This window comes from Prinia subflava, chromosome 4 (genome assembly GCF_021018805.1).
Source record: "Prinia subflava isolate CZ2003 ecotype Zambia chromosome 4, Cam_Psub_1.2, whole genome shotgun sequence".
Taxonomy (NCBI): Eukaryota; Metazoa; Chordata; class Aves; order Passeriformes; family Cisticolidae; genus Prinia; species Prinia subflava.
Window position 1 is genome coordinate 70,837,216 of NC_086250.1, and position 25,811 is coordinate 70,863,026.

Sequence of the window (25,811 nt, forward strand, 5' to 3'; positions counted from 1 at the left end):
CACAGCCCCTCTGAGCCCCTCAGGCCACCTCAGCTCAATGGGGCATCCTCTGAGCCCCTCAGGGCATCCCATCAGACCCACAGCCCCTCTGAGCCCCACGGGACACTCCCTGAACCCCTCACGGCACCTCAGCTCCAAGGAGCAGGGTCTGGATCCCTCAGCCCCACGGAGCCGCCCCCCTCAGCCGCCCCCCTCAGCCGCCCCCCGAGCCCCCTCAGGCCGTCCCCACCCCCGCCGGCGCGGCCCCTTTAAGAGCGCGGCCCCTTTAAGAGCTTGGCCCCGCCCCCCGCGGTCGCTGCCGGGGCCGCTGCTGACAACAAGATGGCGGCGGCGGCGGGTCCGGCGGGTGTTGAGAGTCGCGTGTTGGGCTACAGCCTGCACCGCTGGAGCAGCTTCTCCTCCACCTACCTGCCCGAGTGAGTGCCGGGCTTAGCACCGCGCCTGGAACGCGCTCCGGGCTCGGGCCTGGGGGTGGTCGAGCGGCTGGGCCTGTGTGGGGCCTGCGCGGGCCCCGCGCTGAGGCCTGCGCGGGGAGGCCGCAGCGGAGGCAGTGGGACCGGAGCTGTGTGTGCGAGCGGCGTTCTGTGGGTGAGAGGGCTCTGTGCAGGAGATTCTGGGGGCGCCGTGTGTGAGCAGGGTTTCTACAGGAGAGTTTGGGGTGGCTGTGTGTGAGAGGGGTCTCTACAGCAGGGTTTGGGGGGCTGTGTTGACGGAGGTTTGTACTGCGGGGTTTTAGGGGTCTTAGTGGGGCAGGAGGCTCTCAGCAGGGCTGGAGGTTCAGTGACAAGGCACCATCACTTGGGGCTGTGTTTGGGGAAGTGGTTCATGAAGAGATTTGGGGGTGGTTGTGTGGGGCAGAGGGTTTGGGGTGCTTGCAGGTTTGGGGTGGTGAGTTAAATGGAGCGAGCCTGGAGGATCAGGGTTGGGGGTTGCTTTAGCACGAGGTATAGGCAAAGGAAAGTTGTAGCTAAAGTGGAGAAGCTGACCCCAGATTTGGGGGAAGAAGAGGTGTTGCTGTGGGAGAGGCTGGTCAGTTAGTGGGTGAAACGAGGAGAAGGGTCAGTGCCCCTCCTGTCCTGCCCTGCCTTTGTCAGGTGCCTATGGGCTCTGTGTTTTTTGGCAGCTGGGTGTCTTCTCCTGCCCCTGACCTCTGGAATGCTGGGCTGTGTCACCTGCTGTGTGTGGTTTTAGGGGAAAGGGGTCACCTGCTGCCCTGATCGCCTGCCTTTAGGAATTTCGAGGTTTGGCAGGAGCTGTTAAGCCATGGGTTTGCGCTGATCCCATCCTGTGTTGGCCATATGGCATCCAGCTGCAGCCTGTGGAATTCCTCCAGTTGCTGACAGTCAAGTTTGGAGTGACCACAGCGTGGTTTGGGTGGGATGTTTTTGGTGCACCTTTTGGAGAAGCCATCCCTGGTGCTGGAACTGGGGAGGACAGCTGGGGTCACAGCACAATGAGGTCATCGTGGGCTGTCGAGACTCATCCGATCATCGATTGTGCTGCATTTACTGACCTTTGATTGATGTATCCTGAACTCACCCGCTGTCAACAAGTGACAGAGTTGCCTTAGTTGTTAATTATTAATATGCTCAATTATCTCCACTTTCCAAAATGAAGCAAACCTCTAAAAACAGGTTTTGAGCCGAACTCCAAATTGTTTTGTTTTTCTGTGTATTTTCTGTATTAGGAGTGAAAAAGAACCGGTGTCTTTTCTAATTGGTAATCTTTGGTGGCAATTAAGCCATCTCTTTACCTTTCCTGTTAAAACAGCTTGCCCTTAGGGTACTTCTTTCAGGTCTCTGATAGTCTTGTTGTTATTTCCACTGGCATTTCTGGCTTTCAAAATCTTATTAAAGTGTTGGTCCCTGAGGAGGGGGGTGACAGTCCATTATTGATCTCAGCGATGCGATATAAACACAGAGGATTGTCTTTCTCCTTGATACTCCTTTCCAAGGCTCCCATTAGTCCCTTTTGCTGCAGAATTGTTTCAGGAATTAATGTTCAGATGGCATCTGCAGTGCTGCCCAAAGTCCTTAATGCTTTCCCTGATACAAATTCCCATTCCTGTAGCTGGGCTGGCATTTTACAAATGCGTGACCTTGCATTTGACTGCTTTTAAGATGTTGTTTAAAAGTGCTTGTCATCAGTGAAAACAATTTTATCTGCTTTTAAGCACTGTAATCCCAGCAGTGGGGTTGTTCTCTGGTGTGCTGACCTTGGTATGAGGGATTCTGGTCTTGCAGTGGAAATTTTGGTTTTTGCTTGCTAACTTTTAATTCCCATGGTCTGGGAGAGAGTTGGAATATAGTCGGATTTGGAAAGGAGAGGCTTTGACCTGTGATTTCTCAAAAAGAGAAAGTTTAACAAGAAATGTATGGGAGGGTGGGGTTTTGGGGATGAACTGAAGATGGAAATCTTGAAAATTGCTGGGACAAGACCATCCCACTCTGTGGGATGAGCACACACATAGAGCTAAAGGTTGTTTTAGTATTTAGTATGTAGAACAAAATGATGCTTGTCTGGAAGAACTTGATCTTAGAGGAAGTTTTTCAACCTATATGATTCTATGACATTGGGAATTCTGATTTTACTCTAGTTTAAATAAGTTTGCTGACATAGCTAGAAAGAAACCACTTTAACCTTGAAGGAGCAAAGGGGCTCTGCTCTCATGTGTGTAGGAATGAATGTACAACTTATTAAATATAATTCCTTGTTGTGGGGAGTTGTGGTATTGCAGGCAAAGTGCTCAGAGAGGAGCAGCAGAAGAATTAAGCGTGATTTAAACATGCCTTAAGTAGTTGTGTGGTCTTAAATGTAAAACAAAGTTACTTCCATCACTGCTGACCAGGGAAGAAATTAGATGTCTGGTGACATCTCACCTGCTTATGTGATGCTGAACTGACATTGAAACTTGTCACAACACTGAAATCATCTGATAACTTCTCTTTTAATTAAAAAAGCCTAAACAAAGCGAAACAAAAAGTGTTTTTCAAAGGCCTTTCTGGTCATGCTCTAATTGAGGATCAGTAGTCTATTGAAAAACACTCATTTTCTTTCAATGACAGAGAAGCTTCCTCTGCTGAATGCCAGCATCTTTCCTCTTGCATTTGGTGGTGGTACTGGAGGATTAGTTGGTGCTGGATCCAGTTTCTGGCAGTTTCACCAGTGCTGCAGCTACCTGCATGTTTGCAAGGACCTTTTCAGACATTAGGTGAGGATTGTCTTAACGAAAGGAAGTAGTTCTGTTTTTCAAATCATTGGAGTTTTTATCTATTAGTTTGTACCAGTAAGAAGACTGACTTGGATATTTATTGTAGAAACTCTGTAGCCAGAAATCAAAGAACTGGTCTGGTAATAGTGGCTGGCTCAGTCTGTATGGTAGGTGAGGTTGAGCCTTTGGGAGGAGAATTGATCCAAGAGGAAATTCAGTGTTGAAACATCTGGTGTTTCCAGAGATGCTCTGCCTGTGCAGAGCCACCGGTGCATTGAGAGGCTTCAGCTTGTCCAGCTCAGAAAATGATCTGTCCAGCCCACTGTGTGAGACTGCTCTGTCAGATCCTTTCCTTCCCTCTCCCTGTGTGAGACTGCTCTGTCAGATCCTTTCCTTCCCTCTCCCTGTGTGAGACTGCCCTGTCAGATCCTTTCCTTCCCTCTCCCTGTGTGAGACTGCTCAGTCAGATCCTTTCCTTCCCTCTCCCTGTGTGAGACTGCTCTGTCAGATCCTTTCCTTCCCTCTCCCTGTGTGAGACTGCTCAGTCAGATCCTTTCCTTCCCTCTCCCTGTGTGAGACTGCTCAGTCAGATCCTCTCCTTCCCTCTCCCTGTGTGAGACTGCTCTGGCAGATCCTTTCCTTCCCTCTCCCTGTGTGAGACTGCTCAGTCAGATCCTCTCCTTCCCTCTCCCTGTGTGAGACTGCTCAGTCAGATCCTTTCCTTCCCTCTCCAGGGTTCCTCTCTGAAGGAATGGGAGCCTCAGGGGAGGTTTTGCTCCCTGATACCTCCCATGGGACTGGCCTAGGGATTGCTCCAGCACTGGCAGTGGCTTCACTCCAGTGACACAAACCAGTGCTGCTGTCTTTAGACGTGCCAGAGACAGGGAGATGGGCTTTATTCCTCTGCATTCTCTGCCCTCCTGCAGGAAGGGATGAGCTCAATCACTTAGTTTCTTTCTGGACAAGGAGGGAATAAACACTTATAGAAGATAATGCAGATCTTGCTCCAACTTGGGTGGATTTTTTTGGTAGGGAACAGAAGCAGAAGCTCTTTCTCTACGCTGAGAGAAGCACTTCATATCCTGACTTTTTTAGTGGCCTGCTTTTGTACCTGCTCCAGTTTGAACTTCCTCCTGAGCTGAAGTGCTGTGTGATGGCAGCCGTGTACCCTTTTTTATTGCTACATTACTGTATCCTGGGGCTGTGGGTTCTAGTGGCTACATCAGCCTCATGACTGATGGCATTTTGTATTTGGTAATGCTCTCAGGTCCTTCTGTCCGTGTTTTATATGGCTGAAATCCCACTTCAGAGAATAGCAAGAGCTTTTTGCTGTGTTCCCCTATTCGCATACTTCAGTGAGGAACTTTCATCCTGTTTCTGTTGCTCAGATTTTCAGTCCTTCAACTTTTCCTGTACAGAATCTCTGTAGAGGAAGATCAGTGTATTTCCTATGTTTGACTTCAGGATTTTTAATTAGTATTTTGTTTATTTCTTGTGCTAAGGTTGTTATTAAGAATATAAATTAAGATTGGTCTCTTAGCTGATAATTAAATACCATGAACAGCCTCTTAGTTGGTGTCACTTTTTCACTGCAACTCATTTTAATCTGTTTCATGGTCTACTTCAGTTGTTCAGAGAATTCCAGTCTTCTCCAGTTTGATGCCTAGAGTGGTGTCATATGCTGAATAACTCTGTTGTGCCTTTCCTATGAAGTGTCCTGGAGCAGGGAAAGATCCAGGAAAGATTTGTTAAAATGCACTCGAAATAATTTTTTTTTCATTGATTTTCTGTATTTCCATCGAAATAGGGGAAGAAAGCTTAGTGAAGGATACTTCAGTGGTAAAATATGAGTGACTCATAGGCTTTTAAAGTGAGAATGCAAATTTTGTTTTTATTTTCTAGTATGAGGATGTAACAGCAAGTTCCTGGCCAGACTGAAATGTACTGCTGTAGTGGTCTACTCTGAAAGAAGTGTACCCCAATGTTTTCAAATCTTGCAAAACCTTAGCAAGAAGGTGGAGAGAACACATGTAGCAAACTTTTTGGAGTAAAGTTCACGGGGATTAAAAACAACAGACCTAAACAAACAAACAAAAAACATCAGGTGGAAAATAACCTGAATTCCAACTCCTGTGCTCACTGAGATTTTTGTAACTGGAATAAACATAAGTTTGTGGCCAGTGAGAGGTGGTTCTGGGTTTCTCCTCCAACCGCATGAAACTGATGACTCAGGTCTGTGCCTTAGAGGTTCATAAATCTTGTAGATGCACCCAGGTCTTGAAGAACCTCATGTTCAAGCTGACATCAGTCATGACTATTGACAAGTCATTATTTTTAATATTATGTTCCTTGAGCCTAAGCTCTGTTCCCTTTACAAGGTGAGGATAACTTCTGCTGAGATCTAAGCAGTTTAAAGCCCTCTAAGACCACACCTAAGTGGTGGAAGAGTTGTAAAACTGTGACTTCGGAGGTGTTTTTGCACTAATAATAAGCATTAATATATTTTTTTCATCTTAAGTTGTCAGCATTTCTAGCTGTACTTCTGTATTTTGACATAACCAATTCACTTTTCTTGTTGTAATTACTTTGCCTTTAGATACAGGAAGGGGAGCAGGCACAGGGGCTGACTCTGTAACTGCTGATGACTTTCAATATTGGTCAATACTTCCAACATTTATTAAAACGAGCAGGAGATGCAAACCCTGGCTAACAACGAGCTGATCCACTCCTTTCCTCTCAGCTGAACCCTGTGTATAAAAATGCTTTCAGTTCTGCTTTTCGTCCTTTCCTGTGGCCAGTGGAAAATATTTTCCCCCTCTGTGTGGACTTTCTGGATGTTTCTAGACAGCCTCATGTTCTGACAGGCATTTTCCCTCTTTTTTCCATGACTTCTGTAGCCTAGGATTTTTCTGTGAGTGCTGAAATTCAGTATTTACAGAGCAAAATATTTCTGTAGAAAGTAAAGTTGCCTACAGATTGAATACATAACTATAAAATGCTTCTTTGATGTCTGATAAAGTTAATTAGTGAGAAAGAGAAATGTCAGAGATGGAGTGAGTGAAAAAAATAAAGTTTATTAAGTTATGAGGAATTACGAGTTATGATATCTCTTGCTCCCCAGGTAAAAGCACAAATGCTGTGGTATCAGGAGAAATCTCTTCAGGCTCCAGTTAAAATATAGACATTATTTAAGAGATTAGACAGGTTTATTCACTGGCAGAAGGAGGAAGGTGAAATGCTAATTGCTCAGGTTCCCTGGTGTGCCCAACCTGGCAGAACCTGTAGTGCTCTGATGTTCAGCCTATTCTGGGATGGCATTTTACAGGAGCATTAAGAATGTAAAATTTTCATGGGAGGTGTTAACATCATCAGAGTGTGGATCATTTGCTGTGTATGTGGCTGTATAGCCCGTGAGTTTAATAAAATTTTTCCAGCCTTTAATTACTAATTACTGGTTTAAAGACTAACTAGTTATTAAAACAGACTTTTCCTTTGAATAAATGTTGTTGCTTAGCCGTCATGTACAGTCTGCTTGATTTTTTTTTTCCCATGGCAAAGAGAATATGGTCTTTAATTCTGTACATTTGTTAAGTTTTTATCAGATTGCTGGTAGAATGGTCAGGTTTATCACTAGCATCGATTTTGTGATCTACTCCTGATTTTTTTGCTAAGATTAAGTGGTGTGGGTAGCACTGATTCCATCACTTACACAGATGATGACTTGTTCCAAAGCAAGCCAGTGCTTGACTTTAATTGCATGTTAATATAAACTTGTAAACCCAGATGTAATTGCTTTTTTTGCCTGTTGAATTTTGTGGGAAGAGTGAGCTCTAAGTTCACTGGGTCTGAGTTCCATAATACACCAGTTACTGGAAGGGGAGGAGGAGCATTGAAGTTGTAGAGTGGTTTGTTACTTTAGCTAGTTGCTATTTCACTCATTACTTGCAACTCAGTGTGCATAATCCTTGAGAAATTATTTCCTGGATCAATTTAAATCAAGGAGCCCAACAATCTATTTGAGTTGAGCACAGCAGCCTGCACATCTGAATTTAAACTGCAGGAGCAGACTGACTGATAGCATTTGCTCTTCCTCTGCTGGCACCTTCTGCTGTTCCTGGAAAAGGACAGGATCTTCATCATGGAGAAAAATTGTGCTCTGGTCAGTTTGGATTTGGTGGTGTTTTCCTTGGTCTTCCCTGCCTTTCCTCCTGAGACTGGCTGGGTTTATAATGCCATGCTCAAGCTCTGGGAAGGTGCCTGAAAAAACATTGAAACTCTGTTTAGGACATGGCCTGTATTTTTCTGGAATCCTTTTCTGTCAGTACATAGTTTAAACAGCATTTGGCTCTTATGGTAATTACATTTAAACAGCAATTTCCTAGCTTGTTCTGCACTTGAAAGTTTTATTAGTAAAGAGATGCTCTTAACTCAGAGTGTTAAATTATAGGTAAAAATTTGGGTTAGGTAAATTGACCCATGAATAAGGAATTGATGAATGAGTTCCCACTCCACTCCTATGTGACAGTGTACTATTGCTAACTTTCAATTTTGTCTTCTAAGAATCCTGGTTTCTGCTACAGAGTTTGGAAGCTGCCAAATATGAAAGTGATTTTGGCCTGGGAACTGCTGTATCCTTTAGCATGAATTATGTATATTGATCCAAAATAAAGAATTATTCCCTAATGAAATTCAGGCTCAAATGTTTGACCTGTACTGTGTTTTTCCACATAACCAGCGCTTAACAGGCTGATTGTTCCTTATCTTCCCAGATCAGTATTTTGTCTTCTGCATTCCCTGAGTTGCACTGTCAGTGAGAGAAGCTTTATTTTGAAAGGAAAGCTGTGCAAGTTTTCCCACCTGGAACCAGGAGGCATTTTCCATAGAGTTTTGGTGGAAAAATCTCCGAACTTGACATCAGTTTGAGCATGAGGGCGCTTCAGTCTGTTTTGAACATAGTCTGCTTTAAATTCTTTTACAGACATCAGGTTTTTGGATGAACTTTTACTGGGTGTGAGGTTAAGGTGCTGAGCATTAAAGATGTGTTTATGGCTCACATTAGCAATGTATATCTTTACATGTAATCACTTCGTCTGGTTTTGTGGCTTCCCCTGAGTGGAATTATTACAGATATTGTGGAGTTTAAGAGCATCCTTGCACTGTTGTGAAATTGTGGAAGGCCTTGATCTACTTCCTGGCCTTCGGTAAGTTTTTCCATATGTGCATTAGTCAAACATAAATATTCTACTGAGGTTGTGATGCTTCCAAAAATACAGCACAGGGAATTCACATAGATCTGTGCTAGACCTTGCTTTCCTCTAATCTACTTAAAAAGGATCTGTCCTGTCCCAAGAAAATGCTTTTGGAAATGGGAAGTGAGCAGTGCTGAAGTGGGCTGCTGCACCAGAACTGTGGAAGATTTGGAAAGTCAAAGTTCAGTGACTTTTCTGGTGATTGCTGGCAGTAGAAATCCCGATGTTCACGCACAATCCAAACTATTCTCAAGCTAGATATGAGATTTTCTGAAAATGAAAATTGAACGTTGTTATCCAGTGGTTGTGGGTGGTGATGTTTTAAACGCTTGAAGATTTTACTCCAGGATTTTATCTGTTGGCTACAAATTCAGTCAACTGAAAAGTGTAATCTCTTCATGTTTTTCCTTGAGTCTTGAAAGGCAGAATTCATGCTGCTCTTGGTCTTTTTATTAAGCCAGGGATTTATTTCTACTCAGAGAGTCTTCTGGTATCTTACCTGGGCTTTGTTAAAAGGCTGGAATTCAGATACCCTTGTGTGCTCAAATGCCCTTATTGAGGATACTAATGTGTACAAGTGGACCTGTACAGGTGAACACAGAGTATGAAATGAGTAAAAGAAGCTGCATCAGATGATCTTATAATCACTGAGTTCACTAATATCACTGGCATTTTTAGTTATTTTCTTATAAAAAAGCAGATAAACACCAATTAAACTACACAGAAAACATCTGTTTTAGTGATCTAACAATTCTTAAATTTAAACCAAAAGTTAATGCAGGGAGAGAACCTTGGTAATTTTTCAAGCTTAGATGATTCTCAGCATCACTTAGCAATGAAATTACATCTAAACTATAATCCCTAAATGCTGGGACAATTAGACTGGTAATCATCTGTGATGCGTGAAGTTACTGTGGGTACCAACGTAAGTAAATAAACCTGACTTTATTTTTTTCTCCTGTTTGTTTTTCCTCTGTGCTAATACTGATATTCCCAGGCTGGAGCTGGGAGCTTTTGCCACCGAGGATTTGAATCTCTCAGTGATACAGTCAAAAGTTTAATCCGTGATTTAGGGTTGTTGAGTGTCACTGGAATAGAAGTTATTTACCGGCCTCTGATAACTTGGAAATCACCTCAAGTTGTGCCAGGGGAGGGTTGGATTGGATATCAGGAAGGGATTCTTCACCAAAAGGGTTGTCCAGCCCTGGCTGGCACAGCTGCCCAGAGCAGTGGCAGAGTCACCATTCCTGGAGGGGTTTTAGACACATGGATATGGCTCCTGGGGATGTGCTTTAGTGGTGGCCTTGGCAATGCTGGTTTAATGGCTGGACTTGGTGATCTTAGGGCTTTCCCAGCCCCAAGTGATTCTGTAACTTCCTGCACCACACTGCTCCAGTTCTAGTCATTATTGATACTATTCAATTCCTGTCATATCTCGAGGAAGAACTGACGAATCAAAAAAGTCTTGTTTAAAAGTCCTAACTAGATGAGGGGATGTCACGAGCCAAAGGATGGTCGTGATGGTTCGTTTTGATTTCAGAGTGCAAAAAGAGGCAGTGATAACTTAATTCAAGTGAAATCAATTGTATCTTTATTGATACACACAGTTATGCGATAGAAAAGAAGGGGAAAGAAGAGAGGGAGAGAGAGGGAGAGAAAAGGGGGGTAAAGAAAGGGTATAGCTACCAACTGACAGACGGGGGTCCTCGTGACGTCGTTGCCAACAGACCACCTTCGCAGTCTCCGTGGCACGTAGGTCAATAGAGCCGTCGTCCGCTGGGGAGGCCTCAAAAGCCTGCTCTTCTGGTGGGGTTGTTATAGTTCTTTTTCGAAGCGAGAGGCAAGATGCCAAGAAGGGGGGTCGGTCTCGTGGGCATCGCAGGTGTTCTTTCACAATAGGGGGAACGGTGCAGCTCAGGTCTTACCAAGTACGGTCAGTGCAGGAACATCTCTTTGCAAACATGGCCAGAAACCGTAACCGGCCCCCATTGTTTCATGCATGGGTCCCTGAGGAGGGCGTCTTGGTCCGGTGACAGCAGGTGCAGGGAAAACTTGGCCTGTGCTGTGGCTCAGAGTCCATGGGGGTCTCAGCCTCTGACAGTCGTGAGGCAGAAATGAGGGATTTTCGGACCGACTCTTACACCACCCCGTGACTCATGACTGGTCGGCAGGAGAGCTCCATCAGTCGCGTTCGTTGCGTTGTTCTGAAGTCTTCAGGACTCATTGTCAGTGTCAGTGGTATACCCAGGAAAATAGAGTCGAGAGAAAGAGAGAGGGGAAAAAGAAATAGAGAAGGAAAAAGGAAAAACAAGAGATATCATAATGATTAATATTGATTGTTAATAAATCATTATGACAAAACAAATCCAATGACATTAAAATTTCAAAACAAATAATTGTTGTAGATTAATAAAACTCTTCATGATGATAAATGATTCACAAAATCAAATAATCAAGACAAAATCTTAACAATATTAATTAAAATAATATTATTAATTAAACAATTTTTCAAGTATTCAAAGCAAAAAAAAAAAATCTTAAAACAATTTTTATTGTAAAACAATTTTCAAGTAGCATAAACAAATTTAAAAATGATTAACACAAATCACAAGAATCAAAATACATAATTTTCTGTAAATATATGTATTACTTAGGCAAAATCCATTTCACAGTCCGCGGCTATGGCCTACTTGTAAAGTTTGTCTTGTGTCAACATCTCTAAGTATATCTATTGTTTCTAAGTAAAGAATGAGATTGCTGCAAAACAAAAGCCAATCAAAATAAAGTTAAAAGAACAACGATGGGATGACATAATTTGTTATCAAGGTCTTGGTTTTATCTAAAATTTCACTTAGATCCTGATGGAGCAACAATTACTTTACCAAAGTGAGGTTCATCCCAATCAGAGTAGGCCGTAGCTTGTGGATTAGTGTGTAATTAGATTGTAAAAGCTGGTAAGAAGTAACTGGAGCTGAAAAAGAAAAATCAAAAGCTGTAATTTTAGTAAAGTTACAAGCACAAAAGTTCGAGTGATTTTTGGTTTCTAGTATAACATTTTCTACAGTTACAACATCACAAGCAGTCCTAAAGCATACACATCCATTGCCTACATATAAAAGCACTGTTTCAGGAGTCTCGTTAGGATAAACTTTAAAATAACAAATATTTTGTTCTATGTCTAAACAAATGTAATTTTATTACTTTCACAAATAAAGCCTTGTTGTTCTCGGACTATGCAGGATTCTAAGTTAACAGTTTGCCATTTTTTATCGACTTGACGGGCCCACTCCCTATACTGGAAAAGATAGAGAATAGCTCCATCATGTTTTAATCTTAACACAATAATAGGGAATATCAAATGTATCAAAGCATTACATATGGTCAATACAAAAGCTGTGGCTGTGTTTATAAAAGAGTCATAAATAAAATTCACTAAGTTCAACTAAAATTGAAAATCTCTTTTGAAATCATTGGCATTGTTCCAAATTACTTTCCAAATTTCAGTAGAAAAAGCTGCCATCTTTTATAATTGAGGCAGCCACTAACTGCATCCACTACTGAGACTGGAGGCAGCTAAGAGCTAAAAGATTTAGTTTTGCGATCAATTATCAATTTATAATCATTCACATTTACCAGTTCTCAGTTTGATAATATGTTTGATAATAGCCACTGAGTCGTTCCCAAAGCCAATAAGGACGACTGTAAAAGGTGTTGTCAAATTCTTAATTGTAACAACCAATTTATTAACGAATATTTCTAAATCAATACTGTTTAAAATTCTTAATTTTGTTCCTATAACACAAATAATGTTTAAAATATCACCAGTTTTATCATGGTTTTATGTGGTCTTTATGTCCATCGGAGTTCTCCTGTGAAAAGTAAACACAACAGAATCTGCCTTCAAAGGCAGAGAAGTTAGTATGAAGGAATTATCCAGGGTGTGTTTATGCTTGGAACTGCCGGGCAAAAAGCAGTGATTTTGGAACATTTGTTAGCCTCCCATCCATAACAGGTATGAGAAGCCCATTTGATCTTTTCACGTTTTGCCCAATCTGGGACAATTTCTGCAGGAAAGTGAGACTGCTTGGGGCAAAAGGGAGGGGCTGTTCCAGTGACTGAGGCAGGTTTGTCTGGGTTACCATCCAAGTTCATTGTCAGATTTTTTACAGCTCCAAATGAGGCTCCTTCGGCCACCCCGTCAGGTGGGGGGGTTGCATATGGAGAAGGGCCTCTCAGGACAACAGGTTGTTGTACTGACAATCCTGAAAAAGCAAAACACCATTCCATGTGGAAAGGATCTGTAGGATAAGTAGGACCAAGTGTTTGGTGGGCGGTTGCCTCAAAAATTAACAATTTTAAAGCCTCATGATGAGAATCACCCCATTCCCAAATTTTTCCTTTTCTCAGCAGGCTGTAAAGGGTTCTGGCAATTATAGAAAAATCAGGGATGTGTTTTCTGCAAAGCACTAGTAATTCTGAAACTTGTTGCAGTTCCTTCATAGATTCTGGCATTTTAATTTGATTGAAGGAGGTTATCAAATGCGTATCATGCTTCTTTTCCATCAAATTCCCAGAAATTTTACTTTCAGGGGAAATTTGTAGATCAAAGCTTTCAAAGTTGGAGATTATTTTCTGTTGAGGATCTTCCACTTCTATTTCATCCCTACCCACAAAAATATCATCGATGCATTGGTAAACAGCTACATTGTCAGCTATGGGTATTTTTTCTAACTCTTGGGCCAAAGCAGGGTGGGCACGGGTGGGTGAATGTCGGTTCCCTTGAGAAGGAAGGCTGTGCTTTGGCTCGTTGCCTGGGTGCTGAGAGGGGGAGGGTGGGGGGGGTTGGACTGTTAGACTGTTTCTGGGCTCACTGCCCAGATTCTCAGAAGAAAGGTGTGTAATTTGCTGTGACTTTTTAGGGAGGGGTTGCCCTGGCAAATTTGGGTTTTGTTTGGGGACTCCTTTTTTAATATCTAATAGCAACAAGTGTTGGCGGCTAGTGATTTGTTTACTTTTCTCTGGTTTTTCACTACTAGGAGTTTTAACATAGTTGGTCACTTCTACTGCAATTTCACTTAATACATAGACATTACGATCACCAGCAGGTGAATTAGATTGAGGGGCTGGGGGCTGGGAGGGGGTAGGATAAGGACTGAAACCACCATCTGTAGATCCGGTTGGTTCACTTGGGTTTCCGAGGGATCTGTCTAGCTTTTCTACAGAACTTAAAACAATTGCTATAGGTTTAAGTAATTCCAAAGGCTTTTGAATTAAAGGAATCATAATTTCAGGCTTTACAGGCAATTGCATTGGAGAGTCATCATGTATCATTTGCAGGCAGGCAGCTTTGTGAATGTTTTCCATGGGCTGTTCGGGAGTACCAATTAAAGTTAAATGGTTTCCCTTTTCCAAGGGGTTATACCCCTCTGCCCAGTGAGCTGAGCATTGAATCAGGGACCACGAGTTATGTTTGTCTCTTATTGTTAAGAAAACTCCACGTCCCCAGTACCCACTAGCTTCTTGTTCTGTCAACTTAATTTGATCTCCACCACCGAGAGATACTCGGGAAACATATTCTGTCTCTGATTCATGAGGGAAATGCGAGTACTCTCCTTTTAACTTAGATAATTCAGTGGTGGTGTCCGGGATTTCTTTAGTGATTATGTGTAGGTCTGAATTTTCATCAATATAGTTGCATTCTGTTTTAACTAGAGGTGTTGTGTTAGGGCAGCAGTGTTCCTCACAATTTTTTACTAACACTAATTCTTTCTGGGGGTAAATCTGATAAATGTGAGGAGTTTCTTTTTCTTCTGCCTTTTTTGGGAAGTCAGCATTCTCTAAATTTTTAGAATATTCATCTCCCAAGGCAGTCCGTAGCAAATTATTTTCATCTCGCAGCAAATGATTTTCATTTTGCAAAATTTCAACTAAATTTTGAAGGGAGTCTATTATTGCATTTTCTTCACTTCTTCGCTTAAAGCGAGTTTCTACAGCTGCGGTAAGGCAGGCTCCCAGAACTGAGCACAGTATGGTTTTATTTTTGCCCAGTTTAAATTTTGTTTCATGTTGTAAAGAACATACTTTATCAACCACACTTTCCAAATTAGACCAGTTATTATTAGCCCAAAATTCCACCTCTGGAGAGGGTCTGGCATTGTGTTTAGCTAGTAGAGCATAAAATTCAGTTTTATGTATAAAATCATTAGTCATTTTGTACAGGGGATCAGAAAACCACTACAGGGAGGTAATGCTTGGTTGTACACACACACAGCTACGCTGCGTCTCCCCTCTTTCCCTGGGGTGGGTGAAGGGACAAAATCTGTCTGCTGAGGCACTGTTTAGTTACGTCAAGGTGTCCCTTCTCTCAACAAGACAGTTCACACACAAAAAACAGTTTCTCTTTTTGCACTAGGAGATCTTTTGTGAAATCCTGAAGACAGATACACCTCAATAGAGTATAGGGATGCTTTCACCTAGGTGTCTACAGTGTGCGAAGAATCAGAAAAGCCCCCCTTGCTTTCTAGCTTCGTTCACCGAAGTGACGGGCTAGGTGCGGCTGAGGCAAATCTTCCTCTTCCTAGTACAGACTATAGACAACCTGCAACCCCTCTGTCAATCAGGACCCTGTCACGGTGACGCCAATTTAATGTCACGAGCCAAAGGATGGTCGTGATGGTTCGTTTTGATTTCAGAGTGCAAAAAGAGGCAGTGATAACTTAATTCAAGTGAAATCAATTGTATCTTTATTGATACACACAGTTATGCGATAGAAAAGAAGGGGAAAGAAGAGAGGGAGAGAGAGGGAGAGAAAAGGGGGGTAAAGAAAGGGTATAGCTACCAACTGACAGACGGGGGTCCTCGTGACGTCGTTGCCAACAGACCACCTTCGCAGTCTCCGTGGCACGTAGGTCAATAGAGCCGTCGTCCGCTGGGGAGGCCTCAAAAGCCTGCTCTTCTGGTGGGGTTGTTATAGTTCTTTTTCGAAGCGAGAGGCAAGATGCCAAGAAGGGGGGTCGGTCTCGTGGGCATCGCAGGTGTTCTTTCACAATAGGGGGAACGGTGCAGCTCAGGTCTTACCAAGTACGGTCAGTGCAGGAACATCTCTTTGCAAACATGGCCAGAAACCGTAACCGGCCCCCATTGTTTCATGCATGGGTCCCTGAGGAGGGCGTCTTGGTCCGGTGACAGCAGGTGCAGGGAAAACTTGGCCTGTGCTGTGGCTCAGAGTCCATGGGGGTCTCAGCCTCTGACAGTCGTGAGGCAGAAATGAGGGATTTTCGGACCGACTCTTACAGGGGAGTAAAAAAATTACTGCCTAACTTGCCTTACTAGAAATGTCTGTGACAGGGTCATTTAGCATTTAAAAGGCAATTTGGTTGGTCTGGCAGTGATGATAGGGAAACCAAAAAAACAAAAGTGAACTTTTCATTGAAAAAATTGAGAACCTGATTTTAATTGGTCTGTTTCTAGGCAAAGCTAAGTAATGCCACATTTGTTGTCCAGTGATCTAGCTGTGATCTGATGAATATATTCTGTAAGATTTCTAAATTCTTCAGTGTATTTTTGTAATGCTGTATTTATGAAGCTATTTTAGTTTTGATAGAAATAGGTTTATAATATACTGGGTAATAGTGTAAGATTACTGAGGAGATGAAGCAAAATTGAGCAGCAAGTTGGCCAATCTCGTGGCATTATTATATTTAAAGCTGTGCACTTCTGTACATGTTCTAGTCAAACTTTTTTTTTGCTATGCCAGAAGTTAAAAAATCCTGTGTTGTAAAAAAGCAACCCCAAAACCCCCCACTTTTTTTCCTGAATGGATCTGCATAATAACTGCATAATAACTTCCCGTTTTTACTGTGTTTCATGTCTGTGTTTCAAGATATTTTCATGTCTTTATATCCTTCTGCCGTTCTGAGCAGAGAGCTTTTCCAGCAAGAAAGAAAGAAACTGTAGCAGAACTTAAAAAGCATTTTTTGACTGGCTTTAGGGGACAGCCATAGGTACCTGCAGGTTTTCAAACATTGTAGCCAGGTGGTTCCCAAACCAGCAAGGCTTGCAGTGAGTTGTGGGAGTTGCAGGAGAAAAAAATAATCTGTATCTCTTTCCAGATCTGTTGGGTTTTTAGGTGGTAAGTCATTTTTTTCCCCTGTTTTTCTTGGTTAAGGCTGTGTGTACATTCCAGTGTCTAGGCTGGGCAGGATTATCTCCGTGGATGCTTTCTGCTGGCTGCTGGGAGGGTTCTGCATGTTTGGAATAGTTCGGTCCATCACGTCTTACCGTGGACTTAGTGGAAATTCTAATCCAGTTCCTGTATTCTTCCCAATCTCTTTTGGGATGGTTGTAGGAAAAACTGAAAGAATCATCACGTGGACAATGCTGGAGCAAGTATTTAGTGCATTTCCAGCCAGTCTGTGTTTTTCTAGCACTCCAAGTGCCTTTTTGCAGTGTAATGGCGTGGTAGCTCTGTGGTTTTGAAGAAGAGTCCGAGTTCCAAGTCCTCTCTTACTAAAGCCTGTGCCCTTTCTTGAAGAGCCACGTGAATGTGCCAAGCAAAAAGAGTGTTTGGGATTTGTTTATTCTTAAGGAGTCCTAAAGTCATGGATTTCCCTAACAGCAGCTCCATGAAAATATTTAGGTTAGATGCAAATTATGACAGCCTTAAACTTAATTTGCAGTGTATTCTGCAAAGTCATCTTATTTCTCTATTCCCCACCAGAGCAAAGGAAAACTCTCCCTAAGTGATTGTTGTGCCTGAACCCACAGAGCTCTTTGCACGGAGAAGTCCCCAGGCATGGGGACACCTCTGTCATTCCAGCAGAGATCAGCCAGCAGTTGGCACAAAGGATATGACAGTTTCTGGGTTGGTAAAGGAAAAATTATCTCCTTCCAGCAGTTGTGAGACCAGTGTCTGCCCGGGTAATAAAAAGAGACTTGCACCATGCTCTGCCAAGAGCTTTCAGCATGGAAGCATCCACTCTTAAGCAGTGGGAATGCTCACAGTAAGGCTTAGCTGCTGATAGCTGTGCAGGCAGCCAGGTTAGGAAATGAGGCACAGCAGGGCTGCCTCTGGAATTGCCTGTGGTGTTAATAAAATGACCCCTCCTGCTTTGCTTCTCATAGCAGAGGTGCCACGTCATCTCATTTTTTTAGTAGTTTCTTTCCATTGGGAAGAGAGGATTGAGAATTCGCTTTAGTGGGAACCCCTTGTCCCAGCTGCTCATGTTTTAGTCTCAGTTTGTGCTGGTGCTGGTATGAGCTGAACTGGAGAACTTATTTCTGCAAATCTTTATTATAGCTGCTGCTGGAGGGAGGGGGAGGATCTTTTGCGAGTGGGTGGGGTGCGGTCCCTTTGGCAGTGTTGTAGATTCCTGCTAGACTCGATCTTGTATCCACACTTGATGATGAGCAGTTCTCTCAAACCACGTTTAATGGGTTGCTTTTTTCCCAGGAAAAGCTTGCGTAAAACCATTGGTACTTGTGGTAGCTCCAGGGCTTACAAATACCTTTTTTTTTTTTTTTTTTTTTTTTTTAATATCTTGTGAAAATTACATGGAAAGTCATTGTGTTAATGGAATTTTCACTGCTAAAATTTCTCAGATTTTAATCTAGGTGTCATATCTGCAAAGCTTCCCTCTGGGTACTGTGTAGGAGTTTTGTGATGTCCAGTAAAAGGACTTTACATGGAAAAAGGCGTCTGCTGTTAGGACATGCATTTGTTTATTTCTTATTGCCTCACAGCTGCTGCAGTGCTTGAATTCCTGCAAGTCCACAAATTTTCCTAAACTGTTATGGTAACATGGCTTTGCACATACGGACTTCTGTCTTCAATGTTTGTTTAATCTTAATAAATTAATAACCTATATATTGTAAACATTTCTAACTCCATTGATAATGCTATCTTTATCTTTCATATTTCTTTTTAGCCTTTATTTTGTGTGAGCTGCCTATCCTTTTTCTCTCCCTGTGGAATGATTTTTATCCTGTCTAGCTGTACTGATTGAAATCTTTCTTGGTTGTGCCAAACTGATCTTTGACCTGGAGAAGCAAACAAATCAACTTCTAAAAATACAGTGTTTGGGATCTGTCCCAGGTACAAAATGCCTCCTTCCAACTGGGCATTATCTGACCATGCAGCAGTGCCAGTTCCTGTGAGTGTTGCTCAGCATATGAAGAGTTTATTGTCTAATGTTTAAACAAATGGAATGGAATCATAAATAAAATTTATTCCGTAGGGTAACTTGTCTTCTTGTGATCCAGGATTAGGATAAAGTTCCATGAAGGAGAAAAGCTATACAGCATGATCTAGTTTTATCTGCCTTTGTATCCCTAAAGTATTTAACATAAGATACATATCTTTAAGTTTAGCATTTTTTTTCTTTCCAAATACTAAGAGATATTAAGAATTTATTAAATACCATGTCTTGCCTGTGGCACAGTGCAGGATACTGCAGGTGATTCTTCTCAAAAGCAAGTGTCTTGTGGTTTCTAATGGTGACTTATCTTTCAGCCTGGCAGCTTTTATTAGAAATTTGTGCTTCAATTCCCAAATTCTTCCCTTTGCTTAGATGGGTTTGTTTTGTCCCAGTTGTAATTAAACACAGGGCCAGGTTTTCTCTTGGAATTGAGCCTTTTTGCGTGGCAGATGATGTTCTTAGCTGGATGTTGAGTTATGTAGATCTGTGTTTTTTATGTTGGATGGGGCTGGAGCAGAGGGCAGCGCTGTTCCACTGCGTTTTCCCAAGTGGGGATGGATGAGTAAAGCAGCCACAGACCTGGATCGGTGCTGCCATCGCTGTGTTAATAAATGCCCTGCTATGATGGGAATCAGCTAAAGGGAGGGGGAATTTCAGTTTTGTTCCTGCACTGTGTGAAAATCCGGAGGTGTTCTCCAAGCCTGTGGATAGACAGAGCCACTTGGCCAGCTCTCAAAAGTGCTCAGATTTAAGAGGCCGCCGTGGTGTGGCTCATGCCGTGTCCCTTGTTTCACCGTGGGACTGCCTGGATACCACTGCTACTGTGGTGATTTTGGGCTGCCCAGTGTGGAAAGGGCCAGCTAATTTCTGTCTGGTAATGCTCAACCTCTGACTTAACCTCTTTCCCTTCGGAGCTTTCATTGGAAAGCTTTTTCTTCCAGCCCTTTGTAGTAATCCAGATGCTCGTGTTCTTTTCCTCCTACACAGCAGATGGAGATGGCAGGAGCCTTTTGATGACTGTTTCCTTCTTTTTACATAAGTTTTATGAGCTGACGAGTTGGAAGTGGTGGAGCTCACAAGCCCTGTCCAGCAGGTGGTGCATTGTCACCTTGCCAATAATTATATATATTTTAAGGATTTTTAGGGTTTTTTTTTTCAGTTTAATCTGGCATGTAAGCTTTACTACATGGTTATAAAAGAGAAAGCAGATGTGTCATGTAACTGTCATGATGATTGTGTTTCATTTGAGCCAAAAAATAACTATTTTGAATTTATTAAAGGCCTAAGGATTGTACTATTTCAAACTGAAGAAAGCAACTCCATTTTGCTGGTTGAAGAGTTAACTTCTGCTTTTTTGTGTGTTGTTCTGGGCTTGTAGCTCATGTAAAATACTTGTTAAAATCTGGCATGACTCGGGTGGTCATCTTTCTACCACCCCCAGGAAAGCTTAAGTAGGTTAGCAGCCCTCTCTCTCCCTTCCAGTATTGCCTGTCTACTAAAGGAGAGTTTTTTTGGCTTACTAATCCTTTAACTGCTCATCATTTTAACCTTATTGAAAAGTTCTTACTCTACTGAGATATATAAGCCTGTTTTTTTCCACTTCATTACAGACTTAGGCCTATGTAAATTCATCTGTTTTACATTTATGTCACAATTTTAATTTTTTTTTATTTTGCAGCTTGGAGCTCCGTTTCACAACTACAAAGCTCAAAGGTGTATTTTGATGGGTCCTATAAAATAGCAACGTAGAAAATCTTTAAAAAAGAATGGGGAGAACCTGAGTCTGTACCTAATGATTTAGGTACTTGCATGAGAATGTTACTGATCTGAATGTACAACACATTTACTGGAGATGTAAAATACACAGCTGTTATTTAAATTACTTTTGGCTTCTCTTTTCTTAGGAATATCTTGGTGGATAGGCCAAATGATCAATCCTCAAGATGGTCTTCAGAGAGCAATTATCCTCCCCAGGTAAGCTTCTGAATCTGCTGCTCTATAGCGGTATTGTACAATTTAATGTATACTGGGGTTTTTATTTTAAATGTGGGCTGCTGCTATTGACATTGACATATTTATAGGCTTCCTTCTCTGAGTAAAATGCAGGTGGTTGGTACATGAGATATTTCCATTTCTAGCAATTTGTGATCCTTCTAGAAGTGCTTCATTGCGGGGGACGTTTCAGGTTTCCTCCTTGGCAATCATGGCCATGCTGGAAATAATCAAACCTTATGGTGAGATTAAGCTGCTAATGAGGCGTGCAGGTCCCCCTTTGTCAGCACTACTGGAGGCTGTTGTAGGTTCTTGGCCTTGAATCCCAGATCTAAGGAGCTGCTGTTTGTTTCTCCTTACAGCACATTCAGAAATGTGGCCTCTGGTTAGAGACACAAATGTCACCTCTTCTGCTGGTTAAGCACCTTATTAAAATAAGATTTGTATTGATTTTAGACTCTAATTTGCTTTCTCACTATTATTAAGGCTGTTAGATTATCCAGAATATGCTTTTCCACTCTTTTTTTCTCCAATGAATGTTATCCTTCCCTCTGTGTTAGATCTGTACCTTATTACTCTGATATGGTTTGATCAGCCTCTATGTCTCTTGTGCTGCTTGCTTTCAATTCTTTGTTTAAAGCACTGATACAAAGCAGAGTAACTTGCACAGTCTCTCTCTCATGCAAAGTTCTGCTTATCTACTTATTTAATCCAAGTATTCCTCATGAGTGAAATCCCGCAGGATTTTTCTGCAGGTAAATCTTGCTGCTTTGTCTTGGAGTTGTGTTAAAAATCCAGAGTCTGCACTGATGGCTCCCTAGAGCAGCAGGTCATGTGCTGCAGCTGAAGAGCTTTCACCTGGATTTTCTGCTCAATCCTTCGATGTCCTTGTGTCTGTAAAATCAGGGGTTTGGGTATTTTAGAGGAGAAGGAAAGGTATCCTTTGTGTTCCATTAACATGTTCCTTAAATCTGATTGTGAAGACTGATATTGATCCTTTTGATGCCTCTGTGCATCTACTGCTCTTTGAATTTGATTATTTTACTTATTTATATTTTGATAAACAACATAGGAATTTAATCCATAACCTGAAGCAGTTCAGTCTATCTAGGAACTATGGATTGCAAAATAATGAGTATTGAGCATGGATTGTATCCCAGCCTGTGCCATCCTTTACTTTCTTTCTGCAGGAAGCAAATGTTTTTCTTGGGGTGCTTTTTTTCCCAGGATGGGGTTGGCTCATAGTGTGTCTTTGGACTGAGTTTTTCATCTGAGGTGTGCTCATAGTTGTTGCTTAAATTCACTCTTTAATTTTCTGAGCCATCCTGAACATTAAGTACTTTGAGAAGTCTGGTTCTGGAATGGAAACACATCTGTAAGTGGATGCTTTAAAATATTCCCAATTTATACTTAAGGCTGACAAGGAGTGATGCAGGTTATACTCAGACATGTAGATTAAGCAGGGATTAATTAGAGTGGCAGACTTCTGTACAAACCACATGAGCTTGTTGAAGAGATGTCTTCCAAAAATTTCATGTGTATGAGTTGTGACCTGAATATAGGAACTGTTGCAGAATTACTTGACTCCAGCCCTGGAGAGCTGGGCTCTGCTCTGCATGCTAAGCAAGGCATTTAACCATAACTTCTTGGTAGGAGAGAGATTAATTAACACTGGCATTATCTACCTGTGTGTCACATATCAGGACACAGATTAAGTATCCAAAATTAAGGCCTGGCTTGCAAAAAAAAAGTCCTCATGTGGCAACTGAGATTGGCAAGACAGGATTTGCGTTTTACTCTGTTACTTAAAGACAAAACTAACAGAAAAACTGACTGCCTGACTGGAAAAGCCCATGCTGCTGGATCCTCTTCCTTGAATCTTTGTATGTAATACTGAGAGTATAAAGTACTGTGCAGTTTCTCATGTGTTCTGCAAGCCCAATCCTGAGCACTGAATAAGAGACACAATTATTTGCAGTGCCTTTATACTATATAAAGTACTACATACTGCAGCTAATTCTCATGTTTCTAGTCTGAGTGTTTAATTATTCATGTAAAGCATTTTTTTTGGTTTAATTTCTCTGTTGAAAAATTAGCTGGAAAGAGGAAGTAGGGAATTAAAATCTGCAGAAGAGTCCTATGTACAAAGAGTGTAGTTTTTGTTATTTCTGTGTATATAGAAGCAGTTCCCATTTGTGTTGTGTCATACTTGACACATGAAAGAACTCCAGATTTGGTTGCATTTTGATCAAAATAGGTCTTGCACCTTGTCCATTGAAAGACTGCCAAATTAAATGCAGGAAAAACATTTATATAGGTGTTCTGCTTCCTTGGGTTTCTTCCCAGTGGCTGTAGTTCTTACAGCAGAATCTTAGCTTGGAGAACTTCAGTTTAAACAGTGGATGCCTGAATTATGAGTGTAGTGAGGGAAGAATGTGGGGAAAAATCAAGTTGAATAGTTCATATTCCAAAAAATGTTGATTTCTACACATGACTTTTAATCTCTGGGATAAACATGATGGATCCTATAGGAAATGAAGCTGGAAAATATTTTCTGGGTGTTGTGTTGGCAGCTCTTCAGTTAAAAACTGGTCACTCGTGTGGTGACGCACTTGCTCAATGTGTGGGTGGCCATAATGGTCCGGACAGGAAGCGAACTGAAACTCAGGGAAATAAAGCTCTCCTTGTTCCCAGCTTTATTAGCTGAAACCAGGGCTAAGGCACAACACGAGCACTGATGTCCAGCGTGCTCCATGTGAGATATTTTAATAAGCTCTGCAGCCCTGATGGCTCGTGTTTGTCTCCCTAGTGCCTCACCTTAATGCCAGGGTTTAGCAATTCCCTGCTGAGGTGATGATACTGTGCTGGCTTAGAGGTAAAAATATGAGTGAGTCCCTAAACATTGGTTTATTCCCTTCCCTCATTGAGTGAAATAAAACCTTTCCAGGCACCTTTTCTTTCCCAGCATGAATCAGACCATAGGTTAAAACAAATGTGTTCAGTAGCTCAATGGAAATGCAGTAAATATGCTAAAGTCCATACCAAACCTTTCTAAACAGAGAAAGAAAATGAAAGTGGAAGTAGAGCCACTTGAAATGCTGCCACGTGACTATATTTAGTAAAGGGTGTTCCTGGCTCCATGGATATGGTAGAGTTAAATAATTCTCGTGGCCATGAAAGCCACCAGTTGGTTATGAATGAGTGCCAGTGAAAGGAAATACATCTGACAGCTGTTTTTCTGTTTATTAAACTAGATATCTTTCTTGAGTCTTGAAATAGATGACCCAGAAATTATATATTTAATAACAAACCTGTTATGTAGTAACCTATTCAGGCAGGAGAGGGCTGATGGTTCTATTTTTAATGCTGTTCTCGGCTTACATTGGAAGTGTGAAGCAATGAGGCTGGTGATGCTGAAGACCATGGCCCTGTCAGAAAGGCTCATCCTGATCATTCCAGTGATGGTCTGATGTGGGAGACTGTGCAGAGCATTTAATTCCCCTGAGTGGTTTGATTAATAACATATAGAACAAAAGCATGGACTTTTATTTAGCCACCAACTTAATTGCAAGAGCAATTGAGGTGTTTGTGTTGTGGACAAGGGCAGCCCGTGTTATTTTGTGGGTTTTATTTTTACATGCAATAAAAGTTTCACTGTTCCCTAATTAAAAAAAAAATGCTTGAGCAGAACCGGTTAAAGAGAAAGAAATTGATAAATGTCACTGTGATTCTAATTGTACAGGCAGCCTGTGTAGTGCAGTTTGGAATCTGGTTCAGCATATTTAGTCACAGAATCACTTAGGTTAGAGTAGATCTCTGAGATCAGAGTCCAACCTTTGGCCCATCACCACCTTCCCAGTGCCAGGTCCAGTTAAATGCCACATCCAGTTGTTTCTTGGAGACCTCCAGGGATGGTGACTCTGCCACCTGCTCCGTGGGCAGCCCATTCCAGTGTTGTGGAGGTGTGAATTTTGAACAGTTGAAGATCATATGCATAAAGTTAGGGGTGTTGTCCAAACAATTAGTTTCAGTTTTGCATCTGAAGAGCAGTTTTCCTCTGGTTTCCGTCCTGCTGTGTAGATTGTATCAGGAATTAATTTAAAGTACATGAATAAAATTTACACTCTGTTGTGTGATGCAGCAGCCTGCATATGGTTGTCATCAAATGGTAGCACAGACCAGAGCTTCAAAAAAGTTTGGAATTTAGTGCAGCTCCCAGTGGACTTGTTTTTTTTTTGAGGATGCACTGTAAGCAGGTTTTGGGGTGCTGAAGTGCCACATGTGACTTACTCTGCTCTTTGTGCATATTTACTTAAAAATGTGTTGAATCAGAAACCAATTGTTTTCCTCTTCTAGTGTTTTGTAGCGTCTTTTTTGTTAGTCTTGGTGATTTGAGTCCTAACAACTGGGCTGAGGTTTTTGCTCAGTCGTGCCAATTAGTATCTGTGTGCCATGTTCAACTGGACAAACACTTCAGTTATAATTTGGATTTTTGGAATACTGCTCGAATACGTGGACATTAAATGTGCTCATGTTGCTCACAGCAATAAAATGGAAAAGTGTCAAATATCTTGGTGTATTTGCCTGAAATCTCATAGACTTGTTCTCTCCAGGTTGAATAAATCACTTGATCCTACAGACACTTCTGTCACATCTTTTAGAGCTACAGAGAATAGTCTGTCACAGCTAAAATCCTGGTAGCAATCCAAAAATATCCATGCAGCCAGCTGTTAGCAGTTCTTGTGGCAGTGTGTTTTTTCAGCATCAGTGAGATTCATAGCTGGTACCTACACAGTGGCAGCGGTGTGTGTTCGTGTAGAAATCTAAAAGGTACATCTCCGTATTTTTACATATATCGCATAATTTTAGAATAGTTTGGGTTAGAAGGGTCCTTAAACATCTCATTTCAAACCCCATGCCACAGGCAGGGACACCTTCCACTAGATCAGGTTGCTCCAAGTCCCATCCAGCCTGGCCTTAGACACTTCCAGGAAGGGGGAATCCACAGTAAAGAATTTATTCCTAATAGCTAATCTAAATTTACCTTTTAGTTTGAAAGTCTTTCAGTGTGGTGTGCATCTGTATGCGTTATAAACCAGAAAAACACATATCTAGGCACAGGGTTTTATAGCAATTTGTCCTTTGTTTCCATCTCAATCAGCA

General features: G+C 41.8%; 1 protein-coding gene and 1 long non-coding RNA gene across 2 annotated transcripts in view; one reads left to right on the plus strand and one right to left on the minus strand.

Annotated features, from left to right (window-relative positions):
* Positions 1-291: 291 nt before the first annotated feature.
* Positions 292-25,811, plus strand: part of MKLN1 (muskelin 1) — a 99,245-nt gene continuing 73,725 nt past the window's right edge. Inside the window, exons 1-2 of the mRNA XM_063397119.1 lie at positions 292-416; positions 20,561-20,630. Coding sequence (XP_063253189.1) covers positions 322-416; positions 20,561-20,630 — 165 coding nt within the window. The 5' untranslated portion in view covers positions 292-321. The remainder of the gene's footprint in view (positions 417-20,560; positions 20,631-25,811) is intronic.
* LOC134550424 (uncharacterized) lies at positions 10,029-15,756 on the minus strand. The gene is made up of 2 exons (XR_010080333.1): positions 15,299-15,756; positions 10,029-12,329 (listed from the first exon to the last, which is right to left on the minus strand). It is a non-coding gene; the product is annotated as an uncharacterized LOC134550424 (long non-coding RNA).